The sequence below is a fragment of the Loxodonta africana genome, chromosome 1 (assembly GCF_030014295.1).
Source record: "Loxodonta africana isolate mLoxAfr1 chromosome 1, mLoxAfr1.hap2, whole genome shotgun sequence".
NCBI lineage: Eukaryota > Metazoa > Chordata > Mammalia > Proboscidea > Elephantidae > Loxodonta > Loxodonta africana.
The window spans coordinates 133,626,415-133,647,915 of NC_087342.1; the positions used below are offsets into that span (position 1 = coordinate 133,626,415).

Genomic DNA, 21,501 nt, shown 5'->3' on the forward strand with positions numbered 1-21,501 from the left:
ACAAACATCTTCCCAAATTGTTTCTTTAGTCACATTTAAAATTACAGATCCTGTTTCTTGCAGTATTATAGTTTATCTAAGGCTTGTAAAAGTCAAAATTAAGATATGGAGCAAAAAAATCTACACTTTGCCTTTTTGGGGTGCTTTTCCAGTCCTGTTGTTCCATATATTTTATTTTAGGAGTTACTAAATGTCCTGTTTTTTTCCTGTCTTGTTCATTGGGCAAACAGGGGTAGATGGTCCCCCTCCCTAGATAGGAGACGACCTCCTAGCCCCAGGATTCAAATCCAGCATGCGTCTCCGGAGAATGACAGGTACTAGTCAACTCCTCCTCACAGAAAAGTGGCTTCTAGAGGCTTGTAGGCCACCAAGTGAAGGATAACCAAAAGATAATTGTGGTTACGACATGCTTCCTTTCCGGAGCCGGAGCCAGTTATGTTGTGATTCCATCAATAAATGTGTCCAACTTTAATAAAGCACCTGAGAGTGTTTACTGAAATGAGGGTAGCATGCAAATGTTTTAAACATAACAAAGTTGGGATCCAGTGGAAGAGTTTCTATTTTAATGGCCATTTGTTTCAGCATTTTGAATTTCTAGAAACATATTTAAATATTGTTTTTGTCTATATGTGAACATATAAAAATTCTCAGGTTCTTTATAGTATAATAAAATCTATCACAGAGACTTTTTTTATTATATCAGCTCATGATTTAATCTCATTTGTCTTGTTTTGTTACTATGTAAGCTCATTAATAAGGTTTAGCTTTGGGATATATTAAAAAATGTCTGGTTTAAAGTAGAGCACCTGGTTCTCATGTATTTTATGAATATTGTGCTTTTAAGAAACTATTTCAAGGGCTAGGGCCAGTCAACAAGGTAGGTTTTACAAATAACATCAGTGCTTTTAATCCACTTCATGCCTATATGCCAGGAGTGCCGCAATGTATATTTTTCATTGCTTTGTTATCCTTTTCAGGCGGTTAATCCAATTCCCCTACTTTATTGTGTTTCATATTCTTAGTTCTTGACTTTAAATATTTTTACCCTACTAGTCACAAAATTCTTTGGGTATTTTGGATGTTTCTCTTCCAGTATAAACAGAATTTCAGTGAACACATATCTTAATATTTCTTAAGTGGTTAAGTAGATACCATATTTCAGAAATAGAACAACCAGCTAACTGATCATAGAGGTTTCCTTTTTCGAAGAGGGTGCAGTTGTCTGTATATGTAATAGAGTAACTGTAGTGAGTTATAAACTTTATTTTCTTTATCAATTGAACAGAGTATCCTTCAGGATTTCAATTTGAAAGAAAAACACTACTACTAAGAAAAAATTGATGTTATGTTACAAATTCTGAAAAAGACCCAAAACTGATATTTTAAAAGGTTTCATAAATGTTAGCATGTTTTAGTCTTTAAGACATTTTCATCTTTTAACATGATTTATATTTGGCTATCTAGAATTTAAAATTAATTCCTTCTTTATGATCTAGTATTTCGAGTAGGAGAAAAATAATCAAATCTTCAATCTAAAAATTGTTACAAATGTGAAGTCTTTTCCAATAAGAATATAAAATAATTGTATTTATCAAGTAAAATTTTTACATCCACACTGATATTCATTCAACAAATATTTGCTGTGACCCTACTGTGAGCACTATTCTAAGGGCTAGGGGTTGAAACAGCGATTAAGAAAGACAAGAAAATTCTGGCCATTGAGGAACTTAGAATTGTCTTTTTAGAAAAGATAATTCTGAAAGTCTTTGAATTGATTCCAAAACAAACCAAACAGTGGATTTTATCTTATGTAATGAAAAAAAATTTTTTTTTCTTTTTTAATGACAGTTTGAGTATAGGGCAATTAAATATGATGGTCTTTGTAATGAAGATAAATTTGAATTTCTCTGGGATTTGATTAAACAGAATGGAAATCCAAATAATAGTTTCAGTTCTTACATACCAGAGATGTTATTAGCTTTATTTAATGACATTTCAATTAATTCTGTAAACTAATATCTCAGATTATGTGTATAGCTCTAAGGGTAGATTTTAGGAACAGAAATGGTCCCTTTAGATTATCTAATTCAGTTTAATAATTTTATAGATAAGAAGACTGAGGCTAAAGTAGCTTGTCCAGGGTCTTACATAAATTCTTTGATTCTTGTACTTTTCATTGTATTCTTTAAGATTATTAAAGGAAACTGTTATTAATACATACTTTAGGATATACATTTTGTTTTCTTACTATTACTTATTTGTAAAAAAAAGTCTTATGTTCCAGATGGCTTTATACTATTATTTATTACTGTATGGAATAGAAATTAATTATGATAAAATTTTATTAAATTATAGGAAGAACATGCACCCATAAAAAGAGAGAGAAATTACAGCACCTAATGCTAAATTCATGGGTAATCAGGCCAACCATTTGACAAAACTTAAGGAACACTTACATTTCACCTCTCATCAGGTTTATTTATTCATTGAGAAGTTTATATCAATTTTTAAATGATGCAAGCATGGCATGAGATTGGATATAGTGACTGTTCATGAGAATTTGGGCTTGGGTGACTTCAACTAGGAAAATGCTCTAAAAAACAGTGACAGTTTATGTAGTCAGCCTTTGGATGTTCTGTATCAGGGCCATATTTGATTATTTTGGAAATAACATTATAAAAGGTAAATTCTTGCTTAAAAGAGCTCTCTAGTAAGTTCTAGTAAGTTGAAAAGTATCTAGTTGCCCTCTTATTTCTCATAGCATAAACATGTACACATGCAGACGCACACACTCATTTTTTAATGTACCATTTCTCTGTAATTTAATTTCAATAGTAAGTGTTCTTGATGCCATCTCAAATGATACCATAGATTTATTTGTATTTAATATGGAGTTTTTTTTTTTTTTTTTTTAGATTCATGTATATTTCATAGAAGTAGGATATCTGAAACAAAGATGAGGGAAAAAAATACATAAATTTGGAACTGCAGGGAATGTCACAAAGTCTTCATATTATTATTTCTTTATACTTCATAATGTTGTTTACTATCTCTGCTTTTCAAGAATGTCCATCATTTGCATGAAAGAAATGTAACTATGTACTAAAATTCGTATTGACTCTAACGGCCACAGTCTTAAATATCAGCAGTACACGGGGACAAACGTATCTTAATTGTACACATCCACCTTCACTGTGTAATGGATGTTTCTCATTTTGGATCAGTCTATACAAATTTACGTTTCTCTTCCAAAACTTTTAAGGAAACAGGTTATTAGAGATTTGCATTTCACATTAATCATTTAGATAGTCAGTGAGCATACACACAGGCATATTCTAATCGGTATCAATTCTAATTAAAACATTGTGTGGAAGATTTTTTTTTCCTTTTTTCCCAAAGCAGATCATACTATATTTTGATTTCATTATAAAATGGCCTTAAATAATCTTACTACTTTATAAACATATTCAGTTGACATGTTAGTAGAATTATAATATTTATAGAAAGCTTTATTTACTTATGTCTTCAGGGAACTGTTCTGATATTAGTTATCAAAGAGGAATCAAAAATAACCTAGAAATATGTTTAAACAATTACCTTTTTTTTCATTATTATGCTTTATAAATCTTCACAGTTAATAGAAAGAGAAGGAATAATAATTAAAAACGGAATGTAAAAATAATTTTGCTTTAAGAAAGTCCTCAATTTTCTGATTATTACTCTTGCTTCAAATTAATAATAAAATGAATGTTATTATACTTTACATTTGAAGATACTTTTATAGCTCTTAATAAACATTTTCATTTGTGCCCTATGAACTAGGAAGCATAAGGCCAAACCAAAGTCAATCAACTATTAAATTAAAGAAAATAACTTGGAATTTCTGGTTCTTGCATGTTTAAACCAAATCTTGGTTTAAACCACAGAAACATTGTTCATTCGTAATAAAATAATGATAGCAAAATTTAATGAGACAAAAAAGCAAGCTAAAACCAAAAGTAAATAAGACATGATGAAAACACTGAAATGATGACCTCTGTCATGTTCACTTCTGTCCAGTGATCCCTCAGGTAAACATCAAATCATCCCAAGTCACTGGATGGCAGAGTGTACAGAGACACTAAGGACATGGGACCTGATGGTGGTGTCCTTACCAACTAATTAAGGCCTATATAACCTTGGATAAACCACTTAAACTTTGGGACTCAGTTTTCTCTTCTGTAAGTGTAGGTGGTTGTAGTTGGACTAGCTGAATTCTAATGTCCGTGAAGACTCTAAAATTGTGTTTATGCTGCCTTCTTGCATCATGATAAAACATCACTGACATCCATCATAAATAAGGCAATAAACCAGAGAGCATTTCTTATTTAAGGCATTTTATAATTTACTGATGACAAGAAAACACTACAAAGCTTTATTTTTAAATTTATTTGCCTTAATGTAAACTGGATTTTATAGCCCTAGGTAGTTTTTTGTTCAATGTAATTTTTAAGACTCTCAAATTCCATAATAATACTAAAAATATTATTAATGTCTTAATCATCCATTCAAGAAATACTTATTAAGCAGCTGCTGTATGCTAGGCACTGATGTTACAGTGATGGTCCAGACATAGTTCCTGACTACAGTGAACTTAGAAAGAGTAGTAGTATAAGGCTGAAGTCAGTTCATTTCACAGCAGTTAATTTTGTGATTACATGATCAATAGTTTCAGTGGCATAGTACATGAATATAGATTTATTGTGTTAAACTTTCCTATTTTACATATCCCAAGTTTTTTAAGTATCTGTTTATTCCAAGGAATAGCTCTGTTTAAAACATGTGCAAATATTCATGACTATAGCTTAAGATTTGAGGTAGAAAGGATGTTAGAATTTTGTGTATTCTTCTCTTGCTTTACACTGAATTATTATAATTAAGTTAAATGTATACCATTTTAACTCCATTCAAAGATTAATTTAAGTGGTTAGAATAATTATAAAGACATATGACCATTTTAACTCAATTCAAGGACTTAAATGGTTAGAATAATTAAACAGACATATCTTATGTAAGTCTTCAGGAGAAATAGTCAATAAAAGAATGTTTCAGTAGTATTTGAAGAGAAAAATGTGCATGCTTGAAATAAGGGTTTAAAAAAAAGTCTGATGTATAAACCTCGGCATGTGAATATATTTGTTATCCAGCATTGACTCTGAAATTGATACTCTTGAATGAGTCTTTGCCTTCAAGAAACATATTTTTAACAATACTTTTATAGCTACAGATTTATAATACAAATGCTACAAATATAAATACAAAGTAATATCAAAATACAAACTTCTGAGATTTGCTAAGTGTATTTTGATATTACTATATTTTCACCTGCATCACCATGCAGATGAAAAAACCGAGGTATAGAGAGATGTCAAGTAACTTGACCAAAGTCATCTGGCTGGACAGAAACACAGCTGCGATTAAACCTATACAGTCTGACTCCAGAGTCCATGCCCTTAACCTGTAGTCTGCAATGTCGATGATAGAGATGCAGTGTGCTTTTGACACTTAATGACTGCAGGAGTTGGAGCAAATTATTTAGCCTCTCTTAGCATCAAACTCCTCGTTCCTAAAAAAGACAAGCGGATAGTTTGAGATTGTCAAAAGATTAGAGGAGATAATATAGATAAATTTATCATGCTTGTACATAGCAAGCTCTTAGTAAATGTTATATATTTGTATCATCATCATCGTTGTCATTATAGTCATTGTCTTCATCAATCACTGTGATAGTAAAGATGGTCTATGAATCCATTAAGTTTTAGGAGAGAAGGAAGATTTTGAGTTTCACAGAAGTGACATTTCAAGAAAGATTAACAAAAATTACTAGGGATAAATGGAAAAACAGGGAAGTTCTAAAGGACAGATTTTGAAGTTTATAGAAAGGCCTGCCAGATTCCACACGGTCCTGCTCCCCTCCCCAGACTCTCTCAATGCCTGCCTTAACTGGCCTGCTTACTATTCGTTGAACTTGCAAGCACACACCTGCCTTAGGTCCTTTGTACTTGCTGTTTCCTTTGCCTGGGATACAATTTCCCGAGATATATGCATGGCTAACTCCCTCGTTTTAAGTGGTTGCTGGAATGTCAACATCTCAATGAGTACTTCCCTGACCCCCGCCCACCCCTACATTCTTGATACTCATTTACATTTTGTTGTTCTTACCTTAAAAAAAAAAATTGGTTTTTTTTCGGGTTTTTTTTTTTTTTTTTGCCAATAAAATGTAAATTTCTTAAAGGCAGAGATCTTTGTTTTGTTTACAGATGTATTGTAAGCACCCAGAATAGTGTCTGGCACATACACATGCTCAATAAATGTTTGGATGATTAAGTAAAAACCCTTAATGACAAGTTTTGTGAGTCTACCTGAAACTGTCTGCTCTCACTCTGCTGATGAAAAAAGGAACATTTGTTCTCCCAGGCAGTTGTCTTGAGCACTCTTGGAACCAGACAAAAATGGCTCATATTGTTACACTTCTTTTTCTTTTGAGTTCAGATATCTCTGGCCCTGTAGACCTGCTTATCCTGTCCCTCTCCTTGCCTTCCTTCACCTCTTCCTGCTAGGTAGATGACTTCCTTTCTTGTGCTTCAGGAACAAACTTCCCTTCCCATCAACCATCTCCCATTGATTTTCGGCATCATATGTGCTATGTACTTCTCTACTCTGCTACCACCCCACGAGCCCCTCTTCTGACCGTAGGAAAAATAAAGTAAATAAGAACTGTTCCTTAAATCAGAGAGGTGTTTATCTCTTAGTACTTTCTCAGTCCTGTATCAGATTTCATGGTTCCTTCCCTTCTTGAACAAGTGTTTACCATGGGGCATGTGTGCAAGCCAGTCTTCACTCTCATCATTGGTTTCCCTCCACTCTCTTTGCTGGACAGTATGTGCTAGAAACAGTTTAGGAGCCAGACAAACTTAGGTTCTAATCCCAGATCTGCTTTTTACTGACAGTGACTTTGCCCTGAATCTTTTTCTTCCATCTGTGAAATGTAGGTGACATCTTCTTAAAGGATTGTCATGAAAGTTAAATAACTCAATGCCTCACTCAGTGCGTAGCAGAGTTATCTTTCAATATATTAAGTACCCTCTCTTCCCACTAGTAAGGGAAAGTGATGAGTGAGAGATGTCTCCTTCCTCTGTTTCTTACCTTTCCACCTCGTCAGAAGTGGAATGTCAGGGTGACAGGAGGCTGAAGAATACAGAACTGAAGCCCTGGATTGGAGGGGCAAGATATTGTAAACCCAGTTTCTGACAATAACAGAAGAGATGCAGTGATATGAGCAGGCCCAGATTTTGTACTTTGTGTCTCTAGTGCCTAACAGAGCCTGACATATACGAGACAGTCAGCATGTGTGGCCTTAGTAAAAGCATGCCGTTATCTCACAAAGATTGTTGGAAAGAAGGGAGATGAGAAATGACCAGTTAGTGTTTATCGTGGAGAATCAACCAGTATAAAAATATGCATTCCATTTTGTGGTTTCTCCGGACTTTTGTTTAAAATGTGAGTTTTCTTGACCACAGTATTGTATTTTTTTCAATACATAGTAGTCTAGACAGATTTTCAGTTAAATAAGCACATGTGAGCTGTCTTAGCCCTATATATAAAACACGTCTATGGGAAAATGCATTTCAGGTTACAAATGTTCGGTGTACAGATGTACTTTGGGAACATAGGGTAAATTGAGAACTTTATTATTTTTTTATTTGTGGTATGTGGTTAAGTTTTTTAAACACTGTGATTACAAAAGCATTTCTACAATTTACTGTAATTTAAAAAATAATTTTAGAAGTTGATTTAAAATGCTTTTACTTTTGTCAAACATACTTTGCTACAGCATTTTTCTTTTCTTCATAATTTTGTGGGGCAAAAAAAAAAAACCCTTTGTAGAACCAAACATCAACTTGGAAAAGTGAAGGAGACTTTACCCTTTTGTAGTCTTTCAGCAAGCACCTAAACTATTAAAGTTATCAGTCACATTTATCATCATTCCATTTCACTCTTGAATTTGTTTACTCATCAGGGGAGGCAAAGTTGCTCAGCAGGAGCCCATATTTAAGTCATGGACATACCTGTCTAGACTAATGAAATGTCAGCTTCTCATGTCACCTGTTGGGCAACTTGTACCTTCTACATCGTAACTATTCTGATTTTTTTTTTTTTTTTAATTTAGGTAAGATAGTTGCCATTTTTTCATGTCTGTCATTTTTTTTTTAATCATTGTATGGTATTACTGTAGTTTTATTCATCATATATCCTGTATTTCTTTAACATTTCATTCCACAGGCACTCCAGAAAGTCTGAAAGATCTAGCATCCAAAAACAGACTAGGAAAGGCACTGCCTCTGATGCAGAAAGGTAGGCTTGGTGTTGTGCTGTGCTACCATCTTCTGTTTTACTAATACACTCAGTGGTGCCGCACTCTGATTTTATACCTATGTGGGAATGGTCTCATTTAAGAAACAAGAGGAGGATAATTTGAAGGCAACCCTTAAATCTTACGGTTTAAAAAAAAATCCTATATATGATATTTCTCTTAGTGATCATTCTGATTACTAAAGAAGATTAAATACACACTCATTCCTATATACATCTGAAACAAACAAACAAGCAAAAAACAACCCATCACCATTGAGTTGACTGACTCACAGTGACCCCACGGGGTTTCCAAGGCTGTAACTGTTTGTGGAAGTAGACTGCCACATCTTGCTCCCGTAGGGCTGCTGGTGAGTTCCAGCTGCCGACTTTCTGGTTGGCAGCCAAGCACTTTAACCACTGCATCACCAGGGCACCTTATGTACATCTTGGGACATTAGTATTTTGTTTCTGAGATCATTGAACTGTTACCAAAGATTATAGTACCTGAAATGTGCAAGTATTTTGAGTTTCTGTATTTATATGAATTATGTCATCTTTTCCTTGAAATCTCTTTTCTACAAATGGGTAATCTAAGATTCTACTTGTGTATTACAACCAAGGTAAATTTGCTGAGTAAAAAAAAAAAAAATGTAAGAATTATAATGCATTACTGACTTTTACAATTTTGTTCGGTTCCACAAATGTTTTTGAGTATTTTTAGGTTTAAGATATTGGTACTTATTTTAACATAGCTTTAAAAACACCTTTAAAAAGACAACTAGCATGTATTCATTCACTCATTATTTTATCCAGCAATAATTGAGAGCATGTTGGAGGATACAGATGTAAATGAATGAGTGCGTTAAAGTGTCCTAGTTGTTTTTATAGAGGTAAGCACTAGCTACAGTGAGCACACAGAAAAGGAGCGCAGCGAGGATGAGCTTAGGAAATGTTTCACTTGAGCTAAATCCAGCTAGATGAAAGCAGATGTGAAAAGTAGATTATTCCACGAGAGAACAATGTGAGAAAACATCGAGACTCTTGAGTTTGGGGAAACCGTACCAATTTTGGGATGGATGGATAGAGACTAGGATTCAGGGGATGGGGCGAGATGGCTAAAAGTAAAACTGGAGAAATCCTTAGAACATATGCTGTTAATGACTTTGTGGGCCATACTAAAGAATTTCAACTTTCACTTTTTTCACCCGTGAGCCATTGATAGGCTTTAAATATGGAAGGCAGATGATCAGTTTTGTGGTTTAAAATTATAGATCAATTTGACAACATTTCAGAAGGCGGGTAGAAAGATCCAAAGGTAGGTGCAGGATACCAGCTAGATTATCACAGTAGACTTGACTGAGAAAGAATTTGTATAATTAAGTGATTTATTCAGTTAACAAATATGTTCCAAGCTCTGTGCTAAGGGGAGGGAATAAAATTGTGAGCAGCCAAGAATGAAAATTTCCCAGAGGAGATTACCTCTGAGTTGTTGCCAGTTTCTATCAAGTCAATTTGGACTCATGGTGACTGCATGTGTGCAGAGTAGAACCACTTGATAGGGTTTTCAAGGCTCCGACTTTTCTGAAGCAGATTGTCAGGCCTGTCTTCCAAGGAGCTTCTGGGTGGGTTCTAACTGCCCAGTAGTCAAATGCCTAATCTTTTGCACCACCCAGGGTCTCCACTTCTGAGTTAAGATCTGAACGATATAGGTGGTGTTACACAGGTCAAGAGATGTGAGTGAGGGGAGGTGGAATTTTTCCTGGTTAATGGTCTGTGGAGATAGTGAGTGTTTAGGAAAGAATCCAAGAAATGCAAACAAGTGTTGAGTAGAAATTTACAGAGGAGTAGGCAGATGGACTTGGAGGAAGAAAATGAAGCAGGTAGTTCAGTTATATAAGTATATGTATGTATATGTATAGCCTATAATGAAACAATACAGATTGTTTCTATTTACACGTTCTTTAATCTTGACTCAACTAATGTAATTTCTTGGTAAGTAACTCGAATTTCTTAGGTAAATTTTCAGTACCAACCATCTTACCCAGCCCCTCCATACACATGATTTCACTTATTTCAACATGATTGAAAATTTCCTCAAAGTCATCTTTTTATTCCGTTCAGGCTACTTTCATGCATTTAACAAATACTAGTTAAATGACTAATCTGTGCAGCCATGGATTTTAGAATATATCAGTAAACAAGTTTTTTGACAGTAGGGTATTATTTTACAGTGTTGCCATTGAAAAGCCTACTGCTGCTATTGAAAGAGCCTGTGCAGGCCTGTAATGAGGCATTCTGGGTTGTTTAGTCAGGAGGAGCCATTTGAAGACTGGACCTTAAATACCGTGTGAGTGTTTTAGAGGCAACTGAAGGTGCTTGACTCCAGATGAGTAATATTTGGGCGTGTGCCCCTGAAACAGTGACAGTCATCTATTGATAAACAAAAATCCACCAGTAAGAATAGCAAGAATTTTATTGACTCTCAGTCTCAAATGTTTGTATAATAATAATATTACTCCTGAATTTACTTGGTTTGTAAGTTTTAATGTAGAAAACTTTAACCTTTTAGGTATGTCAACATGTTTGATTATAATTAAAGCTCTTCATGGAATTTTATTAGAGTATAAATTACATATCTATTTTTAAGTAAATTGTTGAATAGCTAGTTCCAAAAGAAGAAACGACCTAGCTTTTCTAGGTTAGTGTTGGCTCTCATTTCTTCAGAAGATACTTTGAGTCGACATCTAACTGCAGGTGAGCTGAGGACACAGCCTGAATGGTTTGGACACTGATTCTTGACTGATGGTAACTAGCATCTTCCCAAAAGGAGTCCTACCACACAGATAACCCTTGGCTTCTGGCAGCCTTTGCTCTGTAGTGGTCATAATTTTTCAACAGATTTTCCCAATAAGGAATAGCCTTGTAAGCAAATATTTTGAAAGATAAAGTGGCCAGTTGTAGGTGGAAGAGAGGCAAAACTGATTTCTCTCTCTTGCATCTAGCCATTTAGAAGCAGTGCTTCGGATTCTCTTAGGAAGCTCCCTAGTAAGATGTGAGTTTGACTTTTTCACCCTCATGTGAATTCAGGCTACGTGAACTGCTAGCACCATTTCTATATTCCATTCTAGTGACTCTTCTTGTGAAACCTAAACTCCGCATCCTAACTGGGGGATGTTTTGTCTGGGCGATTATTTAGAATTGCTTAAGTGTGCGTTTTAAGTTCTACTGTAGCTATCGAAAGAGCCTGTGCAGGCCTGTAATGAGGCATTACTGTGTTGTTTAGTGAGGAGGAACCATTTAAAGGCTTGACCTTGAATACCATATGCATATTCATGCTTAACAAGTCATTTTAAAAACCTTGAACTCCAATTTGAAGCTGTATTAGAAGCGATTCACTGCGAGTCTGTTTGTAGCAATACCAGTGTCTGATGAGAGACCTAAGGTTTCGATGGGAAATGTGTTTTGCTTATCTTCAAGTCAAAACACTATTCTTAGGTGACGAGAATAGGCATGGATTTACCTTGGTGGTAAATACAGGTATTCATTTGGAAATGGTGAACCAGAGTCAACATACTTAGGTTTGAATTGGAATTTAGCTCTAGAAGTCTCAGTTTTTAAATTAGGATAATACTATTACCTTCCACATATTTTGGGGAATATTAAATGAGATTTTATATGTACATAAATATGTATATTTGGTGCCCTGGTGGCATAGTGGTTAAGAGCTCAGCTACTAAACAAGAGGTCAGCAGTTTGAATCCACCAGGTGCTCCTTGGAAACCCTATGGGGCAGTTCTGTTCTGTTCTGTAGGGTTGCTATGAGTCAGAATCGACTTGACAGCAGTTTTTTTTTTTTTTTTAATGTATTTATACTTGTTGTTTTTACGTGCCATATATATGTTGTTTTTAGGTTCCATCAAGCCACTTTTGACTCATAGCAATCCCATGGTGAGAGTAGAACTTCCCCATAGGATTTTCTAGGCTGTAATCTTTACGGGAGCACATCACCAGGTCTTTCTCTCACAGAGCCACTGAGTGGGTTCAAACCACCAGCCCTTCCGTTAGCAGGTGAATACTTAACCATTGCACTACCAGGGCTCCATATACGTATGTATGTATGTACCTATCTCTCTGTCTCTCTCTCTCTGTCTAATCTCTCTATCATCTACCAGGTGCTCCGTGGAAACTCTTTGGGGCAGTTCTACTCCGTCCTGTAGGGTCACTATGAGTCAGAATCGACTCGACGGCAGTGGGTTATCTATCTATCTATACCATAAAAAAACCACAGTAGGTACTAAGTGCCATTTTCCATATATTTGGTTTCTATAAACCTTTGGAACAGAATTCTGTTAAATATTCCCAAACTATATGATATTTGAACATATATTTATGTTATACGTTGCAAGATCAATACATTTACAGATAAGTGAAATTACCATTTTTCATCTCGTTATATAGAAACAAAGCCTATCTTAATTGACTGAAAAGAGAGCAAACATTGGAACTGGAGAGATCTTTGTGAACTTTACCTCAGCAACGTGTTAGCTCTTTGTCTTTTTGCAAGTCACTCTGTGACCTTCGGTTTTTCTATCTATAAATGGAAATAACACTTATTTCTTAGGGCTGTTGTAAAAATACAAGAAAAAAATACACACACATGCATACATACTTACATATGCATACAAGGTATGCACACAAGGCCTGGCACAGGTAGATGCTCAGCATAGTTGTTTCTGTCATTTTGCTTATCCTTTATTCACTCCCCATCCCATCCTCTAATATGGTTGTTCTAACTCTTTTTCATTCTATCTGCATCCTTATATTCTTAGCACATCCCATTTCACTGAAAAGATGAAGGCTCTAAAGCCTGGAATCTCTCAACTTTACACTCCTAAACCTCAGAATATCTTTATGAATTCTCTTTCCTCTTGTCCAAAACAAACTGTACTGGTTTCAGTATCTCTCATCTCCAAACCTTGCTCTTTTCTCTTAAAGTTATGCGTTTCACTCTCCCTACTCCCTCTCCTGTAATCCAGCCTCACTCCCCATTATTCCCTCCTGTAGTCCACACTCCTCTCTCTTCCACAGGCAAAGTGGTTTTCCAAACTTCCCCTTTGGTCTGTGCTCTCATACTTGTTATAGGTTGCCTCGTGGCAGGAACTATTCCATTATTGGAGGACTTTTAGTTCATGTCAAAGAAGAAACAGATCTTGTGCTAAATGATTAATCTCAAGCACTTTAGGCTGTTCTCTTCAGGCCCTGAAGCCTCAGTGCTCGGGAGATGAGAACACTGAATTACCTATTCTTAAATTGTATAGTATTCACTCAGGAGGTAATTGACTTGCCCCTGAAGTTACTTTTTAGTTTGGTTCCACATAAGATCCACTTAAATTATTCACATTTCAAGTCACATTTAGGTAGCCCTTTTAGTGCTTATGAATTATATTAGGAATGAAGTGAAATTTTATTGAAATTGCAAGATCCATAAAATTTCTCAGTACTAGGGTAAAAACTATATTATTCAACTTTCAAGCCACATTTAGAAAGTATACTTTGGACAGGGATTGCTTGAAGTTTATTCTTATGATAATGGATTTTAAAGAGTAATAGATAAAAGCTCATATTCTTTATTTTTGTAAAGGACTTGGTCATACAAACATTCTCACATTAATTAATTCTAAAAAGTGTAAGTACGGTTGAATTGATGTGAAAAGTCAATTCAGAATGATCGAAGAGTTTTCAGTATGTAGAGTATTGGCAGTTCTTTTTTCTTTTAATTTGGAAATTGAGGTGACAGTCTAGGTTTCAGGGTCTTCATTAAGGTCTGATAAAGCATCAATCCGTAGCTCAAGAAGATAACATACACATTTATTAAAGACCTAAACTGTTGCCGATTGTTTTCTAAAACCTAACATTCCCCTATTTTATTGTTCTGAAAGTGAGAGATGCCCTGGATCAAAATATTATAGCTGTGAAAACCATTTTATTCAAAAGGAAGGAAAAATTGTCACTCTGAATACAACTTGAATAAAGCACTCAATAATTAATGCACTTCTGGTGATCCATATGCGATTTCTTTACCCTCACAGATTTTTGGTCACTTAGTGAATTTTACAGGATTGCTTCAAAAAGGATGCAGTGTGATTGCATTGCTTATGTCACTGTAAAAGCCTAGTATAAAAAAAAAAAAGTATAGGTATTTTAAATGTGCATTTTATTTAAAATATATACTGAAAATGAGGAAAAAGGCAAAAGCAGGTATTCGTGGCAAATATAAATGTACATATATATGTGTGAGTTTTTAAATTGTTAATCCCTAATTTATCCTTAATAACTTTGAACAGTAACTTTGAACACTATATTAAGATAACAGTTAATTTATGAACACATTTTAGAAGATATTTTTATATCTGAGAGAATGTGTTTTTTATCCATAAGTCAGCCATTTCCATTTAATCAGTTCTATAATAAAGAATTCTCCATTTTATTATATCATCTAATTTTTTGGTCTGCTTAAATTGACCTCAGAAGCCATCTCCTTTGCTACTTGGCAAAGACTTTGCTTATTGCAGAGTGAAATTATGAACATTGTGGAAATATACAGAGTTCTACAATGCATTATTTCTTCTTGAACACAAGTCCTTGAAATATCCCTGTATTCTTTATTTTAATTATATTCACTCATTCAATCAAGATCGGTTGAATTTATTGAGCTCTTACTCTGTGCAGCTATGTTTTAGGCTCTGGAGATTAAAAAAAAAAAATTTTTTTTTTTTTTTAGCCTAATAAAAACCAAGAGACAGCAGTCTCTGCCCTTGTGGAACTTACAGGAGGTTTATTACATTACAGGGATCTCAGTTAGTCTTTTAAAAACCACGTGGCATGCACATTTGCAATAATAACTTTTGTCAGTTTGATTTGAATTCTGTTTCAGTAATTGAGTGATGGGTTTTCTTTTAGTTTTTAAAATCACTATCTTATAAGCGTAACCAGGTTTTCCTTGGACAAATGTATGGTATCAAAGTTAATGTGAACCTGCTGACTCAAGATCTTTTTTGACCCTAATGTTTTAGGGTTCTCCCACCATGTCTTTCTAGAAGGGGACACGCAGCCCCAAGAGCGACTGATCAGCCAGTCATTAGGGGAAAACATCCCACTCGCTCAAGGTCGAGTGAGCACTCTAGTGTCAGAACACTGTGTTCTATGCACCACCTTGCCCCCGGAGGGTCGGCGCCACCTTCTCCGCTTCTGACAAGGTTGCTATTCAGTGTCCAGCCCAGCATTCATGTCTTGCCTCCGGGTGTTGGTGTGGTGTTGTACCTTCCTGAGCACTCGATGCTTTCACTCATTATGACACCATAGTTTTTAATCCTTTCTTTGTGACACTTAAACCTCTCTCACATCCCCTATTACTTGCATCTATTTTCACTGTGCTAGTGGTATTCTATAAAGTTTCTGCCAATTAACTACCATTGAAAATGAAATTTGGCTGTGTTATGTCCTTCCATCTGTTTGTGGCATATTCATAAATAATTTTTTTAATTCTGTGAAATTTTTCATAAGGAATTACCTGAAATCAAAATGTGTGTTTGCTTTAAAACGTGTAAGAGGAATAAAAAATTAACCTTTCATATGTGTTCAGAAAAATCTTAGTGTTTTAGAGTCCTTTAGTTAAATAAAAAAAAAAGTTTGAATGCCAGCAGATGGAGGTCCACTTAATACTGAGCGGTAGTAATGCATCTGCGCTCTACTCAAATCTCCATTTGTAATTTCAGTCTTCATGCCAATAGATTTCATAGCATGTATCCAGGGTTATTTTTCGAAATATCTTTGAAGGTTTTTTTCTATCTAAAATTAAACGATAAGTGAATGGTGATTTGTAAAAGTCTGCAGCTAGAATCATTCTTATCATTTATAAATTATTCTAGAGTATTTATCAATTTAATAGTAACATTTTAGGCAACAGCCTCTCTTCACCAATTTATTCATATTTTTTATATCCAGAGGCTATAATTAGATCTGCATGGTTCAGCACTACCAAAAGTGGATAACTGCAGAAAGCACAACTTCAGAGAAAACTAATGAAAAGAAGTGAATCTGATTCTACTCAATTCAAGAGTTGATTTTGCGGAACTGTGTGACGGACTGTGCCCTATCTCCGTTAGCCCCTTTTTGAAATATTCCTTTTACACATATCATAAAAGTATTTGATTCTGCCTCCAAAGATCCAGTTAGGGGTTTTATGTAACAAAAGAAGGAAAAGATTACTGTCAGACCATATTGGAATTTCATCATTAAATCTCCCCCTTTGTTTTCTGCCTGCAGAATGCACCGGCAAGGGAGTCCAACCCAGTCTCCTCCTGCAGACACATCCTTCAGCAATCGCAGGGGAAGACAGCTGCCACAAGTGCCAGTGAGAAGCGGCAGTATAGAACAAGGTATCTGATAAAGAGATCATTGTCCAAAAATCTTGGGTTTGAGAACCTCCCTGTTTTATACATGAATAGTGTTTTTATTATATGTAGTTTGTTGAAGGAGCCCTGGTGGTATAGTAGTTAAGCACTCAGCTGCTAACCAAAAAGTCAGTGGTTTAAACCCATCAGCCGTACCACAGGAGAAAGATGTGGCAATCTGCTTTCTAAAAGATTTACAGCCTTGAATACCCTATGGGGCAGTTCTACCCTGTCCTACAGGGTCACTATGAGTTGGAATCGACTTGATGGCAGTGTGTTTTGGGTAATTTGTTGAATCCTAAGAATTTAAGTTTTTTAGAATTTTATCTGCAACACCTAGTTACAGTGGTTCATGGCATTATACTCAATTTTTGCTTAGTGAGCGAATGAATGAATTTTAGATAGTAATTTAAAAGAATTCATTGAGTCCGGAAAGCACCTTTGTTCAAAGAGATAAAAGAAGAAAATAAAATTTTAAACGCTTTAGTATAATGTGATATTTTATGTGTTAAAAGGAGGCTTATTTTACCTCATTTTAAAAACATGTTTTTTAATTAAACACTTCATCATATTTGAAGTCTTTACTAGTGTTCTTTAATTTAAATGGCAATATCTTGTTTTCTTAAAAATATGTTTGAGGATGAAAAATTACTTGGAGCACACATTTTAGTGTTATTTTCAATAGTTTATGTTAATTTCAGGTTCCCTTATTTTAAGCATATGAGAGAGAGAGGGTGTTATGTGTTTGTTTTGACAAGCGCAAACTAACTTCACTAAATTACCTGGGCTTGCTGATTTAATACTGAATCATAATGAAAAAAAATAGTCACTGTTTTCTTCATATGACCCAAGGTGCGATCCCAAGCCTCAACAGATGAAATGATTTATCATCATTATTTGTTATCACATGTTTCATATCAGGGGTTTGTTAAGCAATTTACTGACATAATTTCTAATTTGGAGTTGCAGTATAAATGCAGTGGACTTACATAAATATTAAAACACGTACTGAAAATCTTCATATACTATGAAGCAACTGAAAGGTTGACATTTTGAATATTTTTTCCAACAGTGTCGGTTGTTAGTGATGTAAAAACATGTGTTTTATTCTGTATTAATGGTTCTGGGAATGTCATCAGGGTAAATGATGACACTGTGCACCAGTGTTTTAACCATTTAACTGAAGTGCTTTATTGAATGTATTACAGATATGTTAAAGACCTAAGAAGATAAATGCATTGTTTCGAAGACTGATATGGCATAGTTTGTCATGCAGAGTACTTGATAATAGTAGAAAAAAATTAGTGTAGAGTTTAAGAGGTATCAGCTTATTAATAAATACTGGTATAGTAAACTCTGAATTTGTATTTTTAGAAATCATACATCATGTTGATGAACCATGCTTTAATTTTCAGGGTTGTTAATAAGGTATTCTTTTAGTTAATGAGGAAAATGTTCCGTGAAAATCTGACTTTCTTTTCTAAAATACCAATTAATTCATTTAACAAACTTTTCTGGGAATATTTTGAGAAGAGTATTCATAATTTTATTAAGACTCTAATTAGCAGTAATCCAGATGAAATTGTTTTAAAATTTAATTTTTTTAAAAAAACAAAAGTTGGTGTGTATTTAAATTACCCATTCATGAACTCCTGTTGCACAACTAAAAAAAAAAATGACAAATTTTGGTGTTCGGCTACAATTCAGTGTTACCGACCATGTTTTGCAAAAGGCTAGTATCCAAAAAGTTGTTTGCTCTTAAAATTCTTTGCATTTCCTCCAATTGCAAATAAAACACTCTACCGGTTTGAAAAGCACATGAAGGCACTGCGTACAACTCTTATGCAATAGAATTATAGCTGTATTATTTATGTGGAAATGAGAGTTACTTCTACAAAATCAGTTGGATTGTATGTTGGATTTTGGTTTTTAAAAAGGTCACATTTTATATTGTAAATGTCATTGTTACTATTTACGATATTTGTATTCACAGTTGTCTTTCAGAGCAATCATCAATTTGTAAAGATTGAATTGAGGTAGGAAGAAGGGAATGACAGAGGATGAAAGTGATGGAGCTATTATTTTTATATTTACTATCACAAATATGGTAGTAAACACTTGGTTATTTGAGGTTCCTGAAATATGTGATCTCAGTAGTCGTATAAATATATCCAAATGATAGTAAACAGATATTGTTTCCGAGTGTTCTTTCGTAATTAAAATAAATGTGGTTTACTTTATGATGTTAATATGTGCTTCGGGACTTTTGGTAAATGCTGATATTGTGTACCGTCATCTTATTATGGGTCTATTTCAGACTGAATAGTTCAAAGGACAATTTTGCTGGTCCTAAAACATTTTTAAAAGTAAATTTAGAATTTCATTCGTGAGCTAGACAGGATTTAGCACATTTTATTTGTAAGATTGATTTCATTGTTGTTCTTAGGGCTATAGAATTGTATGGTTGTACTTTGTTTTTTTCTTTTAGTATTATTTATTAAACTTTAGTTCTGTCTTCTATGAAGATTAACTCTGGCTGCAATTTATTTGCAATTAATTAAGCCTGTACTGCGCTTGACTTCTTCCTTCCTTCCTTTCTTCTTTTTTATTCATTTGCTTTTTTTTTTTTTAACAAAAGGTGATTTTCTTTATTGAAAATTGAGTTGATAAGCAGTTGATTGGTAAGAGCAAATATTTCAAATGGTTTAGATTCCTGAATAGAGATACAACTTCTTGATGAACTTATAAAATAACTTTATTCATATACATTCTGCAGATATAATTATCTACATTATTGTTTTTAGGGTATGTTTTAGGATGATTCATTTGTTTAACTGGATTTGTTTCTCTTGTAATTTGAATTTACTACTCTCTGTATCATAAAAGCAATCTCATTTTAATGATTAAGATATCACTTGAAAAGACGTTTGCTTAATTTTTCAAAAAGTATTTTGAGGTTTCTTCTAAAAATTGGAAATGCGAGCCTCTTTGCTGTGTGGTACCTGATGATTATGTTGGAGTATATTTAGGGGAAAAGAAGAGGAGTGATTACGATACAGATTTTGAAATTAAGTAGTTGAAAAAGTAGCCATACATTTTAGATAACTAATGGTATGCGATAATTGAGAGCAAAGACTTCCAAGAAATTTCTCTGGCGATATTCCAGCATTATATTCCGATGTACCTCGTATGTAGAGTAAAACTGAAAGCAACATAATCAGTTGTATTAAAAAAATGTTGGGTGACTTTCTGAAACCAACCAAGTGATGTTATTTTATGCTTAACTGGATGTTTTTGTAAAGAAGAAATATTTAGACATAATTTAAAAACTAACAGTGGTGTCCCACTTATGTTTTATGTGTCCTATTTTTTTGTATTACATTTGCTACCTAAAATTCTAATGATATTCCACTTCAGAAATATTTAGATAGGCTATTATTTATCAGTAGGCATTATACTGACAAGGAGGTATATTTAAAGCTTTATGAAATATCTAAGAAATATAGTCTTCAGAGAAGCAAGTAATTTCACTTTGAGATATTTTGATATAATTGGAGGAGAAGAGAGGATTACTTAAACTACTATTTTTTTTTTTTTTTGCATGTGGAAAGTGTTACAGAATATTTTTCACGGTGGAAAGAAAATGCCTACTATTTAGTAAAAAATGAAATTTACTTTTTATTATATGAAATTTTAAATTGTCGAAAATATGTTTTGAAATAAAAATTTTAATTATGAGCATTAAATATGTTTTGAAATACATTTACAATAAAGAATCACAACAGATTTAAATTAAACTGTTATAGCAAAATTAGTGCTGAACTATTATGCAATTCTGAAAAGGCAAGAAAAAAAACATGAACTATATACTCTTCAAATGGCAAGCATTTTCCAGTGTTTCTTTTTTTATTTTACATCTTTAAATTGTTATAGTCATTCTTCTTTGATTGATTTTAGTGCCATATTTGAGACTTCTTCCTGGTTTGTCATTATATTATCATGTCACATTTATGTTGTACATTTCTATTATTCATGCCATTGTCTTAATTCGTATTTCCACATCTAACTATAAATTTGCTGATTTCTTTCTTTTGTTTCCATCATTATGTGCATTTAATTCATTGAAGAACAAGAAAAATATAACTCTTCCACAACAGGTAAATATTAATATAACTTTTTAACCATTTAATATTGTTACTTTTTTGTTATAATATGTAAGAGTTATATAAGTGTGTTTATTGAAATAATGGGCAAAATTACTTAACAGTCATTTCCCTGAGATGACTCTTTAGGGCATTTAGTATTAATTATTTCATATTATGAGCTGTTCATATCAAAGAGAAAAGGATTACTTTAAGAATATTTTTGCTTCAAAATTTATCCATACAGACAACTAGAAAACAGTTCTCTTTGGAAAATACTAATAGATTTTTTTGTTTTTGCTTGCTTGTTTACATTTCTCTGCTCTCATTGATAAAGGATTTAATTCTTAGCTCCTACACAGACTAGAATCTAGTTACAAAGGAGTAGAAAGCCCCTGGATTTGGCCTTCCAGATAATAGCAGTAATGTCACTGAATATTGTGACCCTCTCTGCAGCCATGCATCCAGGATGTGGCTGCCTAAATACTACTCCTTTTGGCATCGATTTTTTC

The 21,501-nt window shown here is 33.9% G+C and overlaps 1 protein-coding gene across 1 annotated transcript in view; it reads left to right on the forward strand.

The window, feature by feature from the left end:
- Positions 1 to 21,501, forward strand: part of RIMS1 (regulating synaptic membrane exocytosis 1) — a 475,999-nt gene that overhangs the window by 343,820 nt on the left and 110,678 nt on the right. Inside the window, exons 23-26 of the mRNA XM_003404398.3 lie at positions 231 to 314; positions 8,323 to 8,394; positions 15,468 to 15,650; positions 16,720 to 16,832. Coding sequence (XP_003404446.2) covers positions 231 to 314; positions 8,323 to 8,394; positions 15,468 to 15,650; positions 16,720 to 16,832 — 452 coding nt within the window. The remainder of the gene's footprint in view (positions 1 to 230; positions 315 to 8,322; positions 8,395 to 15,467; positions 15,651 to 16,719; positions 16,833 to 21,501) is intronic.